Here is a 23,575-nt window from a genome sequence, read left to right on the forward strand (position 1 = left end):
AGTCTCTTCCTGCGTCACCTTCCAGGGGGGCAATCTCTCGACTCACTTCAGGGTAGAGTAGGTGTTCAGTTCTTGGTTTGACAGGACTTGCCTTGGGGCTGGCCCTGACTGCCAGCAGCCTCGAGGCTGGACTCTGTGTGAAAAGGGATAAACACTGCATATGTCTCTGAGTGAGAACAGCATGCCCCCAAGTTCCCCCAGAGGCCGTGCGTGAGCCTGAGGCACAGCCAAGCAAGCCGCCAGGCAGGGGGGGTCTGAAACTAGACTGGAGCAAATGTGTAGGTGATAGAAGATGGAGCCGCCTCGTGGGAGGTGGGATTTCTGGGTTTCTGCAAAGTGGCTGTTACAGGACACAGTGCCCAGCTGGGACTCAGTGTGGCCGGAACGGCTTCAGACCAAGAAAGTGTGGGCAAGAAGCAGCCACACAATCCAGCCCCCTCAGATGCAGCTCCTGGGATCTCAGAAGGCTGAAGGAGGGAAGCAGGTTCCTATGGGCTGACCTCGTCAAGCCTATAGAGCCAGAGAGCTATGGTGCCAGCATCCACCTTCTCCCCCAGCCTCCCCAAGACCCTAGTGGGGGATCAAGGAGCAGAGCTGGCAGGTCCCCTGCCATGCGGGGCAGCAGAGAGCCACCAACGGGTGTCCTCATGGGGGACGAGTCAGACAGACGTGTCCTTCTCTCTCATACCCCCAGCTTCTGTGGGAAACCACAGGTTGTCCAGGATGGGCTGGGAGTGGTGTAGAGGGCAGGAAAGGGGCTTCACACACAGTCTTCTCTCCCTGTGTGGTGGGGGGGGGGGAGGGGCGGGATTCGAGGAGTGACCACCTATCTCATTCTCCCTCAGCTGAAAGCCACAGATGCAGATGAGGGCGAGTTTGGGCGTGTGTGGTACCGCATCCTTCATGGTGAGTGGGCTGCCCTAGGATGGAGAGGGCCAGCGCTCCTGCCCTTAGGATGGCAGAGCTTCTCCAGGCTGCCGGGAGTCTGGGAAGTGAGGCCAAGGGATATCACCCTGACCGAGGGGGCCTTGGGGTAGGGCAGCCCCCGCACGGCAAGCCCCCCAGAGATGGTCATTGGCCCAACATACAGCATGGGACCATCCCTGAACTAATTACTATTGGTCAGAGACGAAAATCTGCTGATCTGCCCAGTCTGGAAATCAGGGTAAGATCACGCCTACACAAAGCACCTGGACTGAGAGTGGACAAGGGTGGATCCCTAAAGGAAAATCAGAGTGCTGTTCCCCCAAGGTGGCAGAACGGGTACTAGACTGGCGCAAAGATGTACAAAAAATCCTCAGTTCAACCACCCACGAAGAATTTGGTTTGGGTGCCTCTTTTTGTAGTGTCCCAGATCTTTCTGAAATATTGAGTCCACTGACACGTCTAGGTACGGGCGTGTCAAGGGACCCCCAGCCTTCCCATCAGGAGGGTACAAGGGGGGCTCCTACCCTCTCCCTCAAATCCTGCCAGGCCAGGGCAGCATGAGGCAGATAACTTCTTGCCATCGTGGGCTTCAGCCAGGGTCCCAAGACCTCTGGGCAGGATCAGCATTCTGGGTATCTGGGCCCCCCCCACTTCCCCCCCTCCCCCTATGCCATGATCATCCCATGTCTTGCTCCAGGACGGAGCCCATGCATCTCCTCTGTCCCTCCACACAGGTAACCATGGCAACAACTTCCGGATCCATGTCAGCAACGGGCTCCTGATGCGAGGGCCCCGGCCCCTGGATCGAGAGCAGAACTCATCCCACGTGCTGATAGTGGAGGCTTACAACCATGACCTGGGTCCCATGCGGAGCTCCGTCAGGGTAAGATGCTGGGAGGCAGGGTGGGGTCAGCAGTGAAGCCCTGCCTCGCCTTCAGCAGCAGCCTCGGAGGTGGGCCGAGACCACAGCTGGCCCGGAGATGGCCACCAGCGGGGGCCCGGTGGGGGCAGGCCACCACTGGTTTAGGTGCTGAATGACCTGGGGCTATGGTTGCCGGGGGCGTACCGAAGCCCAGCCTGGGATCTTAGAAGTGTCATTTTGCTCTGAGCCTCAGTTTCTCCAGATGTGGAAGGGGGTCAGTGATACTGATGTCTGTCCTAAGGGATGAAGGAGGTGTCCTTACGGTACTAACCCCCATACCCACACAACTCACAAGGAAATCTCACAAATCTGACCTTCGAGATAGAGATGTTGCCAACTTGATTTTACATGTGAGGGAACTGAGGTACAGAGGGGTCGCTAGTGATAGAACCAGGACTTGAGCCTGGTCTTCCAAGTCCAGGTCCAGTGCACTTTCCATTGAAAGTGACCCCCAAATATTCCGGTTACCACTCCCAGATGCCCCGTCCAATGTATTCTTTTCTGCCCACCCTCACTTACCTCGAGCCTCTGCCCCATGTGGCTGAAATCACATTAAACCTTCATCTTCCTGAATGGTCAACAGCAGACGCACAGATACTCCGACTGGCCGGGCTGGTTGAGGCACTGTTCTGCCCAATGGCAGGGGGATGGATGAGGTAAATGAGATGGCCTCGCAAGGTCACCCCGCCCTCCCCCCACTGCACACTCAGCAGCTCACAGCCCCTTCCCCGCAACCAGGTGGAAAGTGAGTCAGACCCCAAAGGTGAAGAGTAGGTGGGAGATAGGAAAAGCCGGGGTGGGGAGAAAGCAGGGACTTTTACCCAGGACTGCGTGGAGCAAAATGAGCTTCTTATCAGCCCCATCTCCACCCCACTCTTTCCCCAGGCTGGAAACAATGAACAGCAACCTGCCTGGGGTCACCATCACGCAGGAGGTGCTGGGGGGTAGGTGACTCAGCCTTGGCCCATCTCTTGCTCGTGTCCCCTCAGCTTTGCCCCAGGAGGAGATGGAAAGAGCAGTCAGTCTGGGTCCTTACAGCTGCCCCTTTGAGTGAGATCTTCCCCGGGTGGGGATGGCTGAGGGGGTCACATCACTGGGATGTTTACACCTTGGGGCTGCTTGGGATGATTCCGGGGCGCTGGTGACGGCGGGTCACACTCAGTTACCTGAGTGTGAACCGGGGCATCCCCACATAGCCCTGCTCCCCTGCAGGTCCGTGAATTGCTTACATGCTGGTGAGTGCACCCACATCAGAGCGTGCTCTTTGAGGGGCCCACTTCAGGCCACAGAGGGACTGATGTCAGCGTAACTTGGGTTGGCTACCTGGGCTTGAAGCTTCCTAATCAGAGCCCTCCCTGTGGCCTCCTCACTCCCCACTCTCTCAGAAGCAGGTGGGCACCTCTCTCCAGGGCCAGCTCCTGTCGGCCTTGACATTGTGACTGTAAACCTTTTTTAGCTACAAACCTTTTTTTTTTTTTTTTAAGATTTTATTTTTAAGTAATCTCTCCACCCAACGTGGGGCTCGAACTCACAACCCCAAGATTAAGAGCCGCATGCTCCACCCACTGAGCCAGCCAGGTGCCCCTAACCACAGACCTTTTGAAACAAAATGGTATACAGTGGGCCAGGATACAGCGTAAAACAGATGGAAGCCAGGCTGGGCCGGTCGGTGGGGGATGGGAAACACACCTGCTTGCCCACCCTCCTTTGCTCCTCTCCGCATGAACCCCGAGGGATAGTAAATCCTCACATGGTGCTTACTCTACGCCAGACATTTCTCAGTGCTTTATGACCTTGAACTCACTTAACCCTCATAACTACGAGGTAGGCACTGTTATCATACCCATTGTATGGAGGAGGAGACTGAGGCAGAGAGGGATTGGCCAGTGTGTACAGGGCCCCATAGCAATAAGGGTAGAGCTGGGCTTCACACCCAAGCAGTCCACACAGGTCTGCTGTCTCAGTCCCTACACTCTGCTGCCTCACATACAAGCCCTTCAGAGCTGAGTCCACTGCCTAAGACCCCGAGTCATTTGAAGGTGGGAATTTAGGAGCTGGCACCCAGGGTAGAGGCATGATAGCCTTTGTCAGACACAGCCGCCACACCTCTGAGCCCCAAGAAACCTGGGGACTTCCCTGAAGACAGTGTGGGCACTCTGGCTTTGCCCCGGATTCATTTGCCCAGCAGGAGCCGAGAGGCTTCTGGGGGCCATCCACATTCCCCAGGTCCCGCTCTAGAGACCAGGGACAGCGCAGACAAGGGCCCAGGAGCACGGAGTGAAAGGCCCTCCTAGAGTCTGGGGGCCTCACGTGTACCCTGCAAGCATGCACGTGCATGCACACACGTCTCCTGCCCTGTCCCCTCTGGAGAACACAGCACGACACAGACAGTGGGGCTGGTTCTCCAGGGGGCCCAGGAGCTAAGCCCTCCCGCTTATAAGAACTTGGCAGACCTGTGTGTTTCCTGTACATCTGTGTCTCTCAGGTTTGCAAACCACACACCATTATGCCTCCTGTCTCTGCTGCTAAAACAAGGCTGAAACTGACAAGAGGATGGTGGCGTGGAGCCAGCCTCATGGAGCACGGGCCACACCCAGGCTCCATGCCACCCCCCTCCTCCTTATCATCCTGGCAGACTGGCCCTGTTTGTGCCCCCACGGCCCCCAGAGTAAAGGCCAGTTGGACAAGCAGACTCAGGAAGGGGAAGGCTCACGGTTTTGAAAGATGGATGGTTTCTGTTTACAGCAAGAGAGTTCCCGATATTCGTCCATGCAAATTCCCCCCACACCCACCCCACCCAGGATCTTCCCAGCCAAGTTCTTGGTGAAGCCAAACTTAGAAGATTCTGGCTTGTGAACAGCTGTGCTCTGGGGTGGGCACTTTAGTTTGCATAGTGGGTTCTGGGTGTCTGGACATGAAAATGTGATGATGCAACAGGGCTGCAAGGAACCCCAAAAGCCGGGAAGATAGAGAAACCTTTACCCGCATATGCCTCTCCTCGCCCCCCCCCCCCCCCGGCTAATGTTCCCCACGAGTCAGACCAACATTTCTGCTACCGAAGCCCCCCCCACTTCTCCAGCAAATTCCCAGCTAAGCCCAGGAGAGAAGCCAGGGCTGATCCCGACGGCCGTGATCAATCAGAAACCCAATATTAGTGCTGTCAGATCGTCTGGGCTGCGGCCCTGCCATGAGTGCTGGTGAGCAGTGTGAAATCTGTGTTGCACACTCTTGCCAATGCTCCATTTGCTGCTTCCATTCTGCTGGCAAGTTCCTGCTGACCCTGGTTCTGTCAGGCTGGAAGGAGGTGGTCTCCTGTTCTAAGGCCAGCTCATCCCCAACATAGAGCAAAGAGGAGTAGGGGTTGGTGGGCTGAGAACCAGGAGGGCCCCCCCCCTCTTTCCCACCCCTTCAGTCACCATGAGGCCTTGGGTACGTCCCTCCTCCTCCCTGAGCCTCCATCCCCCCATCTGGGAAAAGAGGCAGGGACCCTGGGCCTCCCTGTGGCTCCTTAAGCACCAACACTCTGTGATACCCTCCTTTCCTCTACCACCCTGGTCCTTCTGGACACAGAGCTGGTCCTGCCCGTCCCTGGGCCAGACCCTCCCTGTGCTCCTGTGTGATGTGAGGGGCAGGGGCAGGGGGTGTGGCAAAAAAAAAAAAAAAAAATGCTGTGACCCTGACCTCTCTCCATAAAGATCTTTTAAACTGTTTTTCTTCTGTTATGCAAGATCTATATGTTCTTCAAAGAGCAATTAGAAAGTACAGATAAACAGTAATGGAAATGATGCATAATTCCACTATTCAGATAGAGCCACTATCTTGGCCAGGCTTCTCAGAAGCAAATCCTGGGACAAGAGTTGATAGGAACATGGTAAGTAGGAAGTGTCTCCAGGAAAAGCCGGAAGGGGCGTGGGACCAGGGAAGGAAAGGCAGCTGGGGAACTTTGACTCAGCCCCTCGGAGAGCTCTGGAGAGAATCATTCCAACTACCCGATCAGGGCTGAGGAAGCCAAGTTTTACAGTCCACACCCATCAGTCCCTGGTAGGGGCTGCCCCAGGGGACATAATCCCCAGGCCCTTCCAGCTCTCTGGGTGTGTGTGTTCCAGCAGCCTGGGTGGGGTGGGGTGAGTCCCCCGCCAAGAGCCACTGTGGCTGGCTGGCAGAGAGAGCCCCCAGAGAAAGTGCCTTGGTAATCAACAGGGGTCTGAACGCCAAAGTCCTCTGATACAATCATCATGAACATTTTTGTGCCTATTCTCCCAGATAGATTTTGATATTCCAATGGGGTCACTTCAACCTTTTGAAGCACTTTTGCAAAGCCTGGCTCGTTTTATCTTCCTACCAACCGTAGACGTGGCACAGAGCATGAGTTACCAGGCTGATGTATTGCTGTTTCATAGCTAAGCAACTTGATGGTCCCGAAGAGTCACTAATTAGTCACAGGTTCCCCCAGGGTTAGTAGCAGTGCCAAGAGTAAGATCAAATGACGTTCGAGCACCTGCCCTGTGCCTGGTACCATGCCAGGTGGGGGGGCCATGGTGACCAACCGTCAGGAGCTCCCCACTAGCCCAGGAGAGCAATGACCATACATGCAGGCCCAGGTGGGCTGGCCCCAGCCTCCTCGGGTCTCCACCCCACCTTGACCTTCCACCCCCGGTCTGGCTCCTACAGGTGATCGTGTACGTGGAGGACGTCAACGACGAGGCCCCCATGTTCACACAGCAGCAATACAGCCGCCAGGGGCTTCGAGAGACCGCGGGCGTCGGCACATCGGTCATCGTAGTCCGAGCCACGGATCGAGACACCGGTGAGGCCAGCTTTCCCCGGAGTCACCCTCCACAGCTCGTCCCTCCTGCTCCCATGGGGCCCGTCATCCTCGGGACGCCGCAGGCTCCCCAATTCAGCAGCTCTCAGGCTGGGGAGGGGCTCTGGGGACAGTCCTGGTGGCATTTGCACCAGATGCCCAGGCCTGCAAGGACTGGAGTGGGGGACTTGTCCCAATCTCTGGATGGAGACAGGGAAGGTCCCGAGCTTGGAAAGTCTAGGTTTCTCACTGGCGGAGTCGGCAGCTCCTGGCTAGCCTTTGGCTGGGGGCCGGGCAGGGCTGCGGGAGGTAAAGGACTTGTCACACAGCTGGCCGAGGCCTGCCCCTCCAGCCAGCAACGGCTCCATGTCCTGCGGGCCTGGCTCAGGGCCTGACACACGCAGGCTTCACAAGGGGCAGTGTTCTGGAGTGCTCTGAAGGCAGCCCACCTTCGCCGAGGACCCTGAGCCCCAGAGACAGCTGCAGCTGGCGGTGCAAAACGGGAGAATGTGGCCAAGTCACAGCAGCCCTCTTCATGGGCCCCGGCTATTTGGGCCTCTGCCCCAGGCCAGGGATGCAGCCAGAGAGGACCTCTTTCCTGGACGGTCCACTGCCCCCCCCGGAGAGGCTCCCTGAGCTGCTCCCAGTGTCCCAGCTCCAGCCCCTCCCTCATGTCAGCCCCTGTCAGCATCCCCAGCCCCGCTGGGGCACAGGATGGGGTGACGGGGTGGGGGGCGGAGATCAGTCTGAAAACTGTCAGATTTGCCATCCCTTATATGGCCCATTTATACAGTTCAGGCCACATATGTCCCTGTTGTCTAATGGTTCATGGCCTTTTCTGGGTCAGGAATCCCTTTGAGAAATTAGTGAGAGCTAAGTGTCCCTCCCTAGAAGAATGCACATCCATTATGAGTTTAGCAAATGATTTTAAGGAAGTCTGGGATTTCCCGAGTGGCTTTATGGCCATTCCCCTGGAAGTCTGTGGACTTCAGCTAAAGAATCCCAACTTGAGCTCCTGGTTGAAGAATGTACCGAGGCCAAGGGATTTGAGATGGAGGAGTGGGGAGGACAGGGGAAGGTGTCCCTGGTGCTAGCACCCTTTGGCTGGAGGGACCAAATGGAGTCTTGGCCACTTCTGAGGATGCTGCCCCTAACACTTTCTAGATGAAAGCTCCCCCTCACAAGATATCCCTAATTTCCCCATTGCTACTTGTCCAAATACCCAAGGCGGGGAGGGGTTGCTACTTGAGCTTGAATTTAGAGGCTCCAGAGGCAGAACCAAATCCCTCCAGTACATATCTTATGCCAAAGCCAAGCTCCAGAGAGGTTGTGTGTGTTGGGCCTTGCTGTCCACATAGACCCTGGCCCCATCCTCTGCCACTTCTCTCGGGGAGTGGGGGGCAGTACACCCTGGGCAGGTCAGCCAGGGCCGCTCACCTGGTCCCTCGGGGCCAGTAGCAGGTGTGCCGTCGGCAGCCTGGGAAGCCACAGGGCAGCCCCACCCCCATCTGGGACTGCACACTCTTGTGTCCTCCTGCAGGGGACGGCGGCCTGGTGAATTACCGCATCCTATCTGGCGCCGAGGGCAAGTTCGAGATTGACGAGAGCACGGGGCTCATCATCACCGTGGATTACCTGGACTATGAGACCAAAACCAGCTACCTGATGAACGTGTCTGCCACCGACCAGGCCCCCCCCTTCAACCAGGGCTTCTGCAGCGTCTACATCACACTGCTCAATGAGCTGGACGAGGCTGTGCAGTTCTCCAACGCCTCCTATGAGGCGGCCATCTTGGAGAACCTGGCACTGGGCACTGAGATCGTGCGGGTCCAGGCCTACTCCATTGACAACCTCAATCAGATCACCTACCGCTTCGACACTTATACCAGCGCCCAGGCCAAAGCCCTCTTCAAGATAGATGCCGTCACGGTGAGGGAGGCTGGGAGCAGGCACAGTAAGGGCTCTCCCTAGGGGCAGGAAGCACAGTCCTTTTAAAGCTAACCAACATTTCTTGAGCTCCTTCTATAAGCACAGTACTATCCTCTTTGTCATAGAGTGTCTTTGAGATAAATACCCCTGTAATGCATCCCTTTCAATATTCAGGGGTAAGATAAAGTTTATACCTAGGCAACCTGGTAACCTTGTTGTTAGACAATGAGAGCTATGCAAGTCATCACATTTCTCTTTCTACCTTGGCTGTTAGGAAGCTCAGATGTAAATTACTTCATCACAATAGCCAGTCTTAGCTAAGTAGCAGCTAGTCTCTTATCTACTATTTGGATCTTACTCTTCCATCTCTTTTATCAGACTCCCTTCTTTGAAAATAGGCAAGGTATGAATCACTGCAGGGTACAGGTCTTGTCCTAGGGAATATCGGGTTCACAAAGATGAACGAGACTCTTCCCAGCCCCCAAAGAGTTCGTAGACTGGGAGGAGAAATGAGAATAATCAGGGATGTACATCCGAGCACCACAGGGGAAGATGTGAAAAGAGCTACAATACAGGTGTAGTGGAGCTCCCAGGGGCCCAAATGAGAGTGATCTTACCTGGCTGGGGGAGCATCTGAGTGAGGTTTGAGAAAGAAGTAGGATTTAGGCCGACAGAGCTCCGCGGAGATGTTCTGCTGGGCAGAGGGAGCGATGTGGAAGGTAGGAAAGTGGGCAGAATGTTGGGGATTAGCGAGGACTCTGCTTTGGCTGGAGCACGGGACAGCTTGGCGGGGGGGGGGGGGGGGCGGACTCTGCCTGGTGGATATGATGTCGTCAGCCTTTCGTCTGTTCCCTTCCCCGCAGGGTGTGATCACGGTCAAGGGCCTGGTGGACCGGGAAAAAAGCGACTTCTACACCTTGACAGTGGTGGCAGACGATGGTGGCCCCAAGGTGGACTCCACCGTGGTGAGTGAGACCCCGGGTGAGAGCCCCATAGGCATAGCCCATCACCACCCCAAGGCACCCCAAAACCTACATCTTCAGCCACCCCCACACAAGCCAGGCAGTGGGTGAGGGTTTCGGCCACCCAGGGACAGCGCTGCGGCCGTCATGCCACACCTTCCTGGGCAGCCTGGGCTAAGGATGACACCACAGACCGGGGCCGGGGCGGGCAGCACACCCCTGCTGGGAGGGGGCTGGGGGAGCTACAGACTGCTAACCATTCTACCCTGGCCTTTTCTCTCCCTTGGCCTCCTGCCGGCTCTGCCTACAGAAGGTGAGTGGCCTGTGGACTGGGGCTGTCCCCTGTACTGTTGGCTGTGGCCAGTGCCAGCTCCATCCCTATGTGGCTCTGCACCTTCCTGCATCCTCTGGAGACAGGCCCATGGACAGGCCCGCAGCAGGTTCCTGCCCAGACCCTTCACAACCACTCCAGTCCCGGCCCGTCTTGGACGCATTCCCCAGATCCAGCTCTGCCCTCCTTTGTGCCAGCCCGTGGGGGCTGGGATTTGGGGGTAGGGGGCACTAGAAAGGAGAAGGTGGGACACACGATAGAAGGAACACGGAGGCTTCGTCCCAGCTCTGCTGTGTGACACAAGCAAGTTGCTCAACTTCTCTGTGCTTCTCTTCCTCGGGTCTAAAGCGAGGATCTTGCCAACAGCCCTGAAGCTGGCAGGAGATGGCGAATAAGAAGCCCTTTGTAAACTAGGCCCCAAGGAGCATATGATGGGAGTGGCATCTGTAAAGGGGAAACTAGCCCTCTCTTGGGGGTTGGGGGAAGGAGCATATAATGTTATGGAACATGGGAGGTGGGGCCCACGGTGCCGGGGCCTGGGGCGTGCTGGGCAAGGGCTGCCATGGGCACAGTGTGAGTCACTGTCCTCAAGGACTTTAGGGCAGGAACACCACATGCTCAGAGCATTTTGAGGAGGGTGACTGCTGAGGCCAGAGGTGTCGGGCAAGGTTCTTAAGAGGGTGGGGGAAGTGGGTGAGGCAGGCAGGGACCTCAGGCTGGGGGGGTTGAAATGGGGGTAATCCCCAGAGGGAGGGTCTACCAGGCGGGCAGCCTGCAGGGATAACAAGAACATTAACAATGTATTGGGCTTGGGCCCCAGCCAATCCGGTCTGAGGCCATCTGTCGACCACATGGGGCATCCAGCTCATCCACAGCCTTGGTTATAGCCACATTCTCACTCCCCACTGGGTCCCTATCACATTACCCTGGAAGGACGGAAACCAACCCACTGTCCAGGCTAAGAGCCCAATGCAGCTGCTTGGGGTTCTCTGCCCCACAGCTCCCTGGAGGTGCTCAGTTCCAATGGCCCTTGTTGTGACTTAGTTGTATCCCAAAGCCCCCTCCATCCACAGGGCCAGCCTGGGGGTAGTGAGGCCAAGAGTAGCCATGAGCTGCATAGCTCCCCTGAGCCCTGCAGTGTTCCCAGAGGGCAGCCGGTGAGCAAAACCCTCAGTGGTGGATACCAGGCAGGTACCATGTCCCGCCACTCCCATCTCAGGCTCCTGGCCACCCCAGCCGTAGGAGCTGAGGCTCAGGTTAAATGGGGCCCTCTCATTGGGCCTCGGCAGCCTCATCTATAAAATGGGCACAGTTGCAGCTAGCCCCTCATTTATGGGGAGTCTGGGAACTGAGGCCAGGTGGAGCCTGATAAGCAGCCAGGGTGGCCAGGATGCTCCCCACCAAGGCCGCCGATGCCCTTCTGTAGATCAGGCAGCCCCCTTCCTCCACACAGGCCGGGGGGGCACCCTAAGCACACACTCCTGCGCAAGCCCTGATCTCCATAATCGCTATGCCCTCTTCCAGGAAGCAGGACCTATGGCTTTTTGCTCTGCCCTGGCTTCCTCCCAGGCCCCAGGGCCCACTGCCCCAGATACAGCAGCCCTGTTGGCCCCAGGCACTGTTGGAAGTGGTAGGGTGGAGGCAGCCTGAGGGGCCTTTTAAAGGTGGCATCATTTCCTCTGCAAGGCCGGAACCCCCAAACCGCAGCTCACCTACATCTGACTCTTCCCTGACCCCAGCAGCCCCGTGGGCCCTGGGAGGGGTGGGGAGGCAGCAGGAAGGGTCAGACGGGGGGCGGGCTCTGGCATAACACCTTCAGGCCTCTGGGGCCAGGGGAAGTAGATTTGGACCATGAGGCCCTGTGGGGGAACACAGACCCAGATCTGATTCTGTAGACCTTGGCACCTGCCCTCCATTCTCCCCCACTGAGGCTGACTCTCTGCTGCTGGGAGCACCTCACAAACAGCATCACAGTGGTAATCCTAGAGGAAGCACCTACTGTGTGCCATGCTCTGGACTGGGCTCAGGGTACAACAGATGTAGCCCAAATGATTCCCCAAAATCAGATGTAGCCCCTGCCTTCACAAACATAAGATACAGCAGGGGAGGGATGTTGATTAAATTATCACACCAGTCAATGTATGCTATAGGAGACAGTCTATAATAAGATGTCAAGGAAATCAAGGAGGGCTTCCCTGAGGAAGTGACTCAGGCTGAGATCCACAGAAAGCATAGACATTTACCCAGCCAAGAAGGAAGAGCGTAAAGGCAGAGGGAATAGCGTATGCAAAGGCTCTATGGTGGGAGGAAGCACAGGAAGCCTGAACAAAGCCTTGAGGGGAGCAAGAGAGTTTAGAGGAATCAGAGCACAGAGGCCATGTTTGGTTCTGCCCTGAAAATAGCATGGTGGGCATTATTTGGCCCATTTCACAGATGAGCAGACTGGGGCTCTGGGACTTTACAGAACTCCCTGACCAAAATCATGAGGGATAGGCAAAGCCTTGGCGCATGAGATCATGCCAGTCTGCCAGGCAGGAAGCAGGACGGGGACCACATTGTACCACCCCTGAACTTTTTGTTTGCTCATTCATTCCCCAAAGCATCTTGGTGCTATAGGTGTTTTTGTACTTTCAGCTAAGGAAGTGGAAAATCAGAGAGGTTGAATCATTTTTTCCAAAATCACCCAGCTGGTAAATGGTGGAGTTGGTCCTGCCTCCAAGCCTGGGCTTCTTGCCCTGCAGTTCTGACAGCTCCCTAAAGATATGGAGGCGTGGCTAGGATGGAGAAGAAGGAAGACCTGATTGGAGGGGGAGGAAGAAGGGGGCCTCCTCTGTAGCAGCGAGGTTCCCCAGACTCTCCATGGGGGACTGTGTATGCTGCAGGCAGGCCTGGGAGCCCCTGTACCCCAGGCCCAGGGAAGGAGAAGATGAGGTCTGGCTTGGGGCAGGGTGGTGGGAGCAAGCCCCGCCTGGGAGTCCCAAAACCTGAGCCTCTCCCACCCGTCCTGAACCTTCCCATCAGTGAGCCTAAGCGGTGCTCATGGCCATCTGTGCGCTGGAGGCTACAGACGCGAAACAATATGCTCTTTGCATGCAATTTGCACATTCCCGCTTTATATCTGACAGTTGGAAATTCCTCTCCTCTCCCCACTGGGAACACCAGGCTACCTCCTGGCCCCTTCTTGTTCCAAAGCCCCGTTTCCTTCCCTCTAACCCAGATGTGCCAATGAAGAGGCCTTCGGGCTGGATCTGGCTGCTAGATGTGTTTTGACCAGCTGGCACCTAAGTTTTTCCTTTAATTTTTATTAACACGTAATTCCTCATAAAAATCTGGATGCCAGGTTCCCCTTGAAAAACAGGAAGTTCTGCCAATGTCAAGCTGGCGTTCTTCATGAATTTTTCGCTGAGTAGCCTCTGTCCCCTTTAGCCAAGGCCCGTGCCTTCCAGCTCTCAGCCCCACCACCTAGGAGTCCCCCCTGGTCCCCTACCCTGCTGTCCTGGCCCCAGCATTTGAATGCATCCAGCCCTCCCCCATCACACTGTGAGGGAAAATGTGCTCAACACCTCTGTGTAAAGTCCGAATCGGCCCAGGCAGGCTCTGAATGCTAGCTGGCTTTCTGGAACTATCAGCTCTAGGCCCCGATGGGCCCATGGTGGGAGCCTGGTGTTTGCAGCCAGGAAGCGGAAGGAGGCGGTAGGTCTCTGGCTGCCTCCCCCCCTCCCAGGTCTATATCACGGTGCTGGACGAGAACGACAATAGTCCCCGCTTTGACTTCACCTCCGACTCGGCCGTCAGTGTGCCTGAGGACTGCCCTGTGGGCCAGCAGGTGGCCACCGTCAAGGCCCGGGACCCCGACGCCGGCAGCAATGGGCAGGTGGGCACCAAGTGAAATACTTGGATCTTCCCTGTCGGTAGGAGGCTCACATAGCCTCTCCGCTAGAGAAGGGACAGTCAGGCTCCTCCCAGCCCCAGGCAGCACGGCCCTGCCCTCACCCTAGTCCATGGTCAAGGAGAGGAGGCAGAGCTGTGCAGGCTGTTGGCCCTGCCTGGGTCAAGTGAACATGGAGCCCAAAGGCCTGTCACAGCTCAGCCCCCCACAGCAAGCTGAAAGCAGAGGGGGTTCATCCTTCCCGCTGACTCCTTCGTCACCTGATCCACCAACCACTCGGCATCTCGGCCCTGTGTGCCAGCCTTTCCCACGTGGCCCCAGGTCTCAGAGAGGACATGCTCCTCCTCCTCCCTCCTGCTTTGGGGGGCCTGTCCCACGGCAGGAAGTGCTCCCTCCACACACACTCCAGGTCTGGAGGCCCCAGCGCACAAGGAGGACGGGTGATAGAGCATATTATTCTTCCTGCTGCTTTAATCTGTCCTATGAATCAGCTGGTATGTTTGAGGAGGTTTCCACCATTTAAAAATGGCTTGCTCGGGGCGCCTGGGGGGCTCAGTCGGTTAAACGGCCCACTCTTGATTTCGGCTCAAGTCATGACCTCAGGGTCATGAGATCAAGCCCCGCATCGGACTCTGCACCAAGCGTGGAGCCTGCTTGAGATTCTGTCTTCCTCTCCCTCTGCCCCCACCCCAAAGATGGCTTGCACACCTCTGGGGGCGGGGGGGTGGCTTTGGGGTCAGAAGCACAGACGTTCAAATCTTCGTTCTCTTGGTCATTTGCAAGCTGTGTGACCTTGGCCAACTGTTGCATGTTTCTGAGCCTCCTGTCTGCAAACTGAAAAGAGCATCTCCTTCTGACTGTTGCTGCGAGGGCCAGATGGAACCCCAGCTCGGGCCCGCTTCTAGCGGGGCCTCCAGAAATCTCAGTACCTCCCCACCTCTGCCCTGGGAAACGTCCGTGCCGTGGGACTCACACGCACCCTTCTGGCCCCTGGGCCGGTAACGCTGACCTCTCTCCCCCCAGGAGCCTGCCACAGGTCCTGCGTTGCCTCAGTGCGCCTGCCGCACACATTTGTAGGGATGCGACCACCTCTGCATAAATGTTCTCTTTTCAGATGCCCTTACCGAGCAGAGGGCCCGGGAGGGCAGGGGAGGGGCTCGGCCGGATCTGGCGGCCTGTCCTCCCCACTCTCTCCCTCCTCTCCCCCCTCCTCCCTGACAGGTGGTCTTCTTTCTGGCCTCTGGCAACATCGCTGGGGACTTTGATATCATCACCACCAACGACTCCATTGGTGAAGTGTTTGTGGCCAGGCCTCTGGACAGAGAAGAGCTAGACCACTACATCCTCAAGGTGAGAAACACCCCCTGCCCCGGGGTCTCTGTTGACCATCCAGGTGAGAGCTTGGTACGGCCTGGCAGTCAGCTTCCCGTGTCACTGGTCCCCAGGGGACCCAGAGCAGGAAGCAGAGGTGTCCGTCCCCGCCATAGGAGCCAGGGGAGAAGGCTTGGCAGAGCTGATAGAGTCCTGACTTTTCCACAAACAGTATGACTTTGGACAAGTTGTTCACTCTCTCTGGGCCTTGGTTTCCCCTCTTGTGCAATGGGCAGAAGAACCCCTCCCTGGCCTGCCTCTGCCTCGGTGAGAAACAAGCGCAGGTGTGAGGAGTCCCAAAGGCCACCGTTATTGCTGAATTGCTGTGGCTGGCCTGTTCCCTGAGGACTCTGGGGACCCCAGGGCTGCATTTTTGCAGGGGTCTGAGCCTGGAGAGCATTTTCTGCCGCCAGGCATCCAGGAATCATCCAGGCTCCCAGGGATAGGCTTGGGCTATGGGGGGATCTCCAGTTCATTGCTGAAAAGATTATGGGAGGCTCTCTCTATTTGCCAGGGTTCAGAAAGGAGTGCATGGAACAGAGGTATTTGAAGCTAAGGGCAGGAGCCCGGGGTCTGGTCACAGGCCCAGGTCATGGTCGGGGGGCTGGCACAGCCCAGAATATAGTCAGGGGTAGAATCAGATGGTAAAGACTGGGCACACCAGAATCAGATTCCAAATGATGGCCCCAAGTCAGACAACAATTGGGCAAGGATTGTTTGCAGCATGGGGCAGAAGGCAAAATCCTGGGGAGAGCCCAGGGCTGGCAGGCCACACGGAGGCAGGGATGGACCCTTGAGTCTCTCTGCCCTCCTGGTCCTCCCCACTGGGCAGACTGCCCTTTCACACTCCATATTCCTGATCTTTCCCCTACCTTTAGCCCTGAATCCAGCCTCCTCTCTCCTCTCCTTCCTCCAGGTTGTAGCATCCGACTGCGGCACCCCTCCACAGAAGAAGGACCACATCCTGCAGGTGACCCTCCTGGATGTCAATGACAACCCTCCAGTGATCGAGAGCCCTTTTGGGTACAATGTCAGCGTGAACGAGGTGAGGGCAGCTCTCGCGTCCGTACAGCTGGATGTCCAGGGTGGACAGTGGGTGTGAGTGACCATGAAGCACCTGTTTAAGTGTCTGCCTGGCCTGCTAGGCTCTCCAGACCTGGCAGGTGAGGGCGAGGCCCACTCACTCACAATTCCAGCCCTAATGCCAGATCCTGGAATGCAGTATCTTTCTGTGGGTGGTGTGAAGAGGAGACAAGAGGAGAGAGAAAGAAGGAAGTGGCCTTCCACCACCAATAGGGATTTATCCCCGGGAGAGCTGTTTTTAAACAAAACAATGCATTTACTATTCATTCTTAAGACTGAGCCACTAAGGGAAATTTTTGCGCCAGCATCGCTGGGTATCAGGCCAGGTTGGACGTCCGTGAAAGCAGGGGCGGTAGAGGAGTTTAAAGGCCAGGGCTCAGGCCAGGCTCCCAGGATTCAGACCTGGGCTCTGCCACTGACAGGCTGTGTGACGTGCATACATGCTTTCTCCGTACCTCAGTTTTCTCATCTGTAAATGGGGATGGCATCATACCTAACTCATAGGGTTACAGAGAAGAGACGGTGAAGTCACGCAGCCCTGCATATAGTGGGTGCCCACAGAATGTTCACCGCCAGCATCTTCATCCTCCTCCTCGGTGCTCCACAGTAGACAGAGCAAAACTCTCTAAAGGCCCACGTGAAGCCCTTGGGCCCCCGGGGGCTCTGAATCCAGAATGACCTCTTTCCTGTTCTCCCCGCAGAACGTGGGTGGGGGTACTGTTGTGGTCCAGGTGAGAGCCACCGACCGTGACATCGGGATCAACAGCGTCCTGTCCTACTATATCACTGAGGGCAATGAGGACATGACCTTCCGCATGGACCGGATCAGTGGCGAGATTGCCACACGACCTGCGCCGCCCGACCGTGAGCGCCAGAGTTTCTACCACCTGGTGGTGACCGTGGAGGACGAAGGCACCCCCACCCTGTCCGTGAGTAATGGGGGCAGCTGCAGGGAGGGGAGGGTGCTTGAAGGACAGTTCTGCCTTCTCTGCGGGGGGTGGCAGGGGAACAAGATGGGTGGGAGTGGAATGCCCGAGGGGGGTAAATCTTTGACAACTCCTCTGTCGTGCCTTTAGAAGGTCCGCCTCTGAGTATTTATGGAGGACCCGCGTGTGTATTTGGGGAGGCCCCGTGTGTGCAGAACTCGTGCACTTGTTGTCCTGCACCTGCAGCCACCCCGAGCCTCTGTTGAGCCCTCTTTGCGCAAACAGAGCCGTTCTGTGGGATGTTACGGAGTAAGCCTACACCTCCGGGCCTGGCCAGCGCCCACTTCACTTGTCAAGCTGTGTGCCCACGAGACTGCATTCACCCACACCCTGTGCCAAATAGGAAAAGGTGCTCTCTGGCCTCTTCCCCTCTGTCGCATTGCTGTGACACGCTGTCGCAATATGTCCAGGTTGGAAGGGACTGATGTTCTTGGTTCCGTCTGGTGCAGAGCCCCCGCCCAGGGCAATGTGCAAGGTTTGCGAGGTTGGAGAAGGAGGTGTGCCCTGCGGCACCAGAGGGCGAGGTGGTCTGGGGGCAATGGGCTGGGGTGGGAAATTTGGAGTCAGGAGTCCTGTGAGCTGGCTGCGCGATCGCCGGCAAGTCGGAACCTCTCGGAATGTGGGTCTCGTCATCCGCAAAGGGAGATGCTATCTCCTCTTAGGTGGTGTCTGGGGAGTTGAATTAGCTCATGTCTGCGGAAGTGCTTGGCCAACCCTGAGGAGGAGGATCGTATTGGCTGTGTATGGGCGCAGTAATCCTGCCTTGCAAACCAAACCAAATGGAGAGACGAACACAACCATTGATTTAGCACCAACTCTGCAAACTGGCAATTTAGACCTGGTTTAGCTGGGCTCCCCCCTTTGTTGGGGTTGGAGGGGGGCAGCTGTGTGTCATTGGATGGCTGGGCTTTTGGGGGTTGGCCACCTATCAGCTGGGGTGACAGGGCCACCTGTCTCTCCTCTTCCAGAAGGCTAGGCTATACTTGTTCACATGCAGCTAGAAAGGGTCCAGGAGAAACCGTGGAAGCATGCAAGGCCTCTTGAGTCCAGGTTTGGAACTGGGCTGAGGTTACTTCTAGCACATTCTGTTGGCCAAAGCAAGTCACAAGGCCAGTCCAGGTTCAAGGTGTGGAGAAATACACTCTATCTTTTGAAGGAATGAGTTGCAAATGAGTTGTAAAAAGTGTGGATACAGGGAGGTGTAAAGGATTGGGGACATTTTTGTACTCTGTCCACCCTAGGAACCTGATCATAAATGAGGCCTCAGCCCTGTCCCTTTGCCCCCTACGGGTGACTCTGTTAGACCCGTCCCCTCTGGCTCAGCCCTATGGACTGTGGGGTCAGAGCAGGCCTGGGCTGGGCTGTTTATCTGGAGTGTCTCTGGGGAGGATGGTGGAATTTGACCAATCCCAGGAAACCACATTCTGAGATGCTGAGGTTATGGGACTGGCTCTGGGCACACCCTGGGCATCCTCAGCTCCAGAGCTGCCAATGTCCCCGCTAATCACTTTAGCCGTCCCCACCCAGTGAGCCAAAGAGAGGCTTGTATACAGGACACATACAACTGCCTGAGGGGGTAGGGGTATCAGTTACTGTGGTGACATGGAAGGACTCCGTTTTGACACCCCTCCCCCACGCCCCCCCGCAACTGCACCTGGCTTCAGGGCAAGTCATCATCCTGGTCATCTCGTCAATGGCCTTTAGAGACGTGTTTGGCTACAAGTGACAGAAACTTTATAGTCATCAATAAATCAGAGTGCATTTTATTCACATAACAAAAATTCTGGAGAGAATTACAAATGTTGGTTTTGTGCTCGGTGATGTCAGAGCTAATGTCTCTTGGCCTTTCCCCCATGGTTACAGGATGGCTGCTATAGCACCAGCCATCATGTCAGCATTCAAGGCAGGAAATGACAAGAAGACAAAGAGCTATGCAAGCCATTTCTGCCCCTTTATCAAGAAAGCAAAAGTTTTTCCAGAACTATTTTCCAGAGTTCTGCTTATGTCTGTGGCCAGAAAAGATTCATATGGGCACCTCACTGCAAAGGAGATTGGAAAAAAATGACAGGATTGTCAGGACTGGCTTATTACCTGGAAGCCAGATATATCACTCAAACAAAAGCAGAGCTTGTTAGTGAGGGAAGGGCAGAGAACAGATCTGGGGTGGGAAACTGAGAGCATGTGCAGTTCCTGCAGAACTTGGGACTGGTCCCTGTAGCTAGAAAGTTTCCATCTGTTGACAGACATCCTGACCCCCCCGCCCCCAGAGACCCAACCGAGCCCAGTGGAGACCCATGAGCACTGCCTCCTCACACATAGGTCCCTGGACATTCTAGCCCCACCTCGAAGCAGATCTCGGGCTTTCCAGCTCCCTGCTAAGACTACGAGAAGTTAGGTGGTGAGAGGTATAATCTCCCTTTCTCTACATTCCTCATTCTGGCCATCACCAGCTCGGCCCTGGAAAGCACCTTCTAGATGACTCGGGTCAGGCGTGGGGTTCCCTGAGGCCATCACCGAGCAAATCTGTATATGGGCTCCTGGGCTGTAACACTGTGCTCCGGACAAACGGCATCAGGGACCAGCTGGGAAAAGATTTACAGGAGACATTTTTTAGGTCAAAAGGAATCTATCCTTTCAACTTTTTTTCCTGCTGCTTCAGGTTGAGGAAAGATCCCTGGTACTTGACTTCTGTAAGGGAAACACGACGGTGAAGAATTGCAGTGACCACGGGAGCATAGTTGAGAACTGAGCATTAGAGGATATTTGTTCGTTCATTCAATCGTTCGTTCGTTCGTTCATTCAGGCAGACAGTGTTCTCTGAATGCCCACTATGTGCCAGGCCCCAGGGATACTGGGAGGAAACAGTGTTGGTCCCTGCCATGTAAAAGGCCTCCGAGTAAGGAAGGCACTGAGGCTCTCCAAGCACAGGGGCCAAGGTGCAGATGGGACTGCATTGAGGAGCACTAACAAGGGCTTGGGGAAGGCTTCTTGGAGGAGGTGACAGCTGGGCTGTCTTGTCACTCAGTCATCGTTAGCACAACAAAGCATATCCTGGACCCGGAGATCCACCTGAACAAAGGCCTAAGATCAAGCAAAGACCAGGGGTGGGTTTGAGGAGCTGCACGTAGTTCAGGCCCGTGGCAGCATTCAGAGCCAAGAGTGCAGCTCTCTATCTATATATTCTTCCGGTGACATTGTCTCTGGGGTCTGCCCTAAGGGCTGACTGCACTACTTTCTCGCGTGCCCCCTCCACTTCTTCCCTGTACAGCTGAGCCAGGGTGAGGACAGGGCACAAGCCGCAAGCAAGGGCCCTGCAGCCAGTGCCCAGCCATGATTGGCATCTGCCTCCGAGGAGCACTGGACCCCTGAAGATTTGCTTCCCCTCTAGCTGGTGAACCCCCAGAGTTAAGCACAAAACTGAGGGCCAAGCCAGAGGTGACCAGAGGAGGTCCCTTCCCTGCTGTTGGGCAGATTTCACTGGTTGGGTATTCGAGGATAGGGTTGTTTTAAGCCCTCCTGCTCCAGCCAGAGCCCTGAGGAGCATCCCAAGGTTCCAAGAAAGGTCACCATGGTCTTATGGGTGGATGCCACCCTGCATGTATCTGTCCAGAGATGCCCGGCAGACCCACACACTGACCTGTTGTTTCCACCTACAGTTATCTGCCTGGTCCAAGCCAGCCGTCACTGGCACAGGACCAGCCTCACAGGGGCAGGTTAAGAGTCCCTCCTTTCCTCTTTCCTCCTTTCATTCAACATCAAATACGTGCCCGGCCTGTGCTAGAGGCTCGGAAGTCAGACATGAGTTGGGTACAGTCCTGTCCTCAAGGAGCCCCCAAACTAGAGGGGAGATGGACATGTAACAGAGAGTTACCACTCTCTGATGTGATAAAGTGCCAGGAACTTGGAGCCAGGAACCAGGGAAGGTTTTCTGGAAAAGACATCATTTGCATCTGTGACTTACGGAGTGAAGCTCTCTTAGCAGGGGGCCTGGGATTCAGCCACCAAGAGAAATCTTGTATCTGAGCCCTCTTATCTCTTCATTTCACCCTGGCCCCCCTTCCCCCAATTTCCTGAGAACTGTACATTCCTGTCCCACCCAGCTTTTAGCCCTGTATCACCCAGAGCTAGGAACAGCTGTGCAGCAAGGGGCATCCGGACCAACCCAGGCCTGTCACACAATAGTGTGCCACCCAGCCAGGGGAAATCATTGTACAGCCTCTGCCCTCTGGCTAGCTCCAGGCCGCAGGCAAGGGAGGCCCGGCTGGGGGGAGGGGTCTAAGTGGCCATCAGGGAGGCCCCTTCAAGAGGAAGGGCCGGGCCGGGGGAGGAAGGACGGAAGGCAACTGGGAGGTCAGGAGCTGAGCCCCAGCCACAGAGGCACCTTGGCAGGAGGATGGAGAGAGGGAGGGCCTGACGGGAGGTTTCCCTGCCACACGAATCGCAGCCAGCAGGTTAGAAAATCCCAGCCAACCAGCTCTGGCATCTCAGGCTGGTGGGGACCTGCAGAAGTCACCTGTCCAGGGAGAAGGACAGAGGTCACCCACCGCCCGCTTGCTGGTCCAAGAGTTGCCAGCGGAGAAAGTCTGCGAGCTGGGGACGTTGCTCTTGGCAGCTGACCTCCTATCTTTAGGGCCAAGAGCTCTTCTGTGTATTAAACTTGGACCCTGCTGTTGTTGAGGAAGCCTGCTTCCCCTGGCTCAAGCTCAGGAAACCCCAGCCTGGCCCCTTCCCTGTGCTGCACACCAAGTAAACCAGCCTTCTCCGGCCCAGCGTGATGACATTCAGATCCTTCCCTTGTCTTGCGTCCTGAGGGCTGTTCTGCAACTGCTCAAATGTGGCGCATGCATCCTGTCAGGTCCTCCCAGAGACCCTGGGGCTCCGTGGTCAGTCAGCTGAGAGCTTCTCCTTTCCCTCCCCCGTGGTAAGCAAGTTGGGGGCACAAGCCACCGTGCCCACCAGGGGTCCTGTGGCTTCAGCACTGCCAGGCAGAAAGGGGAGTGGCGAGAACGATGCAAAAGAAATGGAGCCCTGGGCTTGTGGGCCCAGGCTCACGGCCCCTCCCCACCCCCCAGCCATGGTGTGTGCTATAAGCAGGTCCAAGTCCTGGCCTCTGATGCCATTCAGTTCGATAAAGATGAAGGAGCACAGGCCTGAGAAGCAGAAGACCCAAGTCTTAGTCCCAGTTCCACGTTCACTTCTTGTCACAAGACACCAATCTTTTGGAGCCTCGGTTTTTCTGTGCATAAAATGGACACAGTAAAGCCTCCCTGGGTGTTCTGGTGGGGGAGGGAGAATCAAAAAAGCAATAACGTTAACGTGTGTTTTGGAAAACACAGCATTGTAACAGAAAAAGCCAAGCGATAGCCCACCAGCCACTTGTCCCTCTCGTGCCCGGGGCGCATGGCTAGCTGGTGGCAGCGTTTTCTCATTAAGCTATATTGCTACTTCAGAATCCCTCCCGACATATATTTTAGGAAGTCATGCCACCAGATCAGAATTGCGAGACAAAATGAAGTCTCTGCCCCCCTGGCCTGCACAAGCTCAGGGCATCCTATTGTCTTCGGGAGATCCCACCAAGCACAGACAGAGCTGGTGGAAAGTCAGGGGGGCCCTGTGAGTGGCCCAGAGAACAGGACCCTGGCATCCCGGTTCAACGCATCACCCCATGGCCATGCTTCAGTTGTCAGCTCTGCGACTGGGTCCAAAGGACAGGCTGTTATCGGACCCACCGCCCTTTGGGAACTCCCGGCATAGTTAGGGAGACATAGCATCTGTACAGGAAAGAGGCAACAGTGCCAAGCAGGCCCAGTGAGTGCCCCGTGGAAGGGCTAGGTGGCCAGTGCCCTGTGTGGGCTGGGCCCCCCACGAAGCTGGGCTGTGAGTGTCTACTTCTCGAGAGGCCTTTGCACCTGGGGTCCTGGCCGGCAACCCCCAGTCCCTTTCTGCCCACTGCCGTGCCCCTGGACTTCCCTGAGAAATCACAGACCAGCCTTGGGGTGCTCTAGCTGACACCCAGGAAGGCCCCTTCTGGGAGGCAGTGCCCAAGCTGGGGTGGAGAGTGACCGGACCTCTGCAGGTCATCTCTCCACCATGTCTCCCTGAGGCCCTCACCACAGAGCACTCCCTGAAGAGGGCAGTGCTTCGGCCCCCGCGTTCCTGCATACCCACCCCAGGGCCCTTCGTCACAGACACCCCGCCCCCGCAGGCAGGGCCAGCCTGATCCAACAGTAGCATCTCCAGTGGTCCCCATGGCATGCGAGGCTAACTAAGGGAACTAACTAAGGGAACTCCATTGCCTTAGCCTCTCCCTTGGAGGGAATAAAGGCAGGCTGTCTTTATTAAATGTGGACATCGGGAGAACATGACAGGAA

General features: G+C 56.3%; 1 protein-coding gene across 2 annotated transcripts in view; it reads left to right on the forward strand.

The window, feature by feature from the left end:
- CDH23 (cadherin related 23) overlaps positions 1 to 23,575 on the forward strand; it is a 365,329-nt gene that overhangs the window by 276,677 nt on the left and 65,077 nt on the right. For both annotated transcript variants that reach the window (XM_021699647.1, XM_021699649.1), the window contains 10 exons: positions 846 to 906; positions 1,662 to 1,810; positions 6,521 to 6,656; positions 8,194 to 8,582; positions 9,446 to 9,547; positions 9,855 to 9,857; positions 13,600 to 13,749; positions 14,986 to 15,114; positions 16,052 to 16,180; positions 16,920 to 17,147. In XM_021699647.1, the coding sequence (XP_021555322.1) occupies positions 846 to 906; positions 1,662 to 1,810; positions 6,521 to 6,656; positions 8,194 to 8,582; positions 9,446 to 9,547; positions 9,855 to 9,857; positions 13,600 to 13,749; positions 14,986 to 15,114; positions 16,052 to 16,180; positions 16,920 to 17,147 (1,476 nt within the window). The remainder of the gene's footprint in view (positions 1 to 845; positions 907 to 1,661; positions 1,811 to 6,520; positions 6,657 to 8,193; positions 8,583 to 9,445; positions 9,548 to 9,854; positions 9,858 to 13,599; positions 13,750 to 14,985; positions 15,115 to 16,051; positions 16,181 to 16,919; positions 17,148 to 23,575) is intronic.

This window comes from Neomonachus schauinslandi, chromosome 6 (genome assembly GCF_002201575.2).
Source record: "Neomonachus schauinslandi chromosome 6, ASM220157v2, whole genome shotgun sequence".
NCBI lineage: Eukaryota > Metazoa > Chordata > Mammalia > Carnivora > Phocidae > Neomonachus > Neomonachus schauinslandi.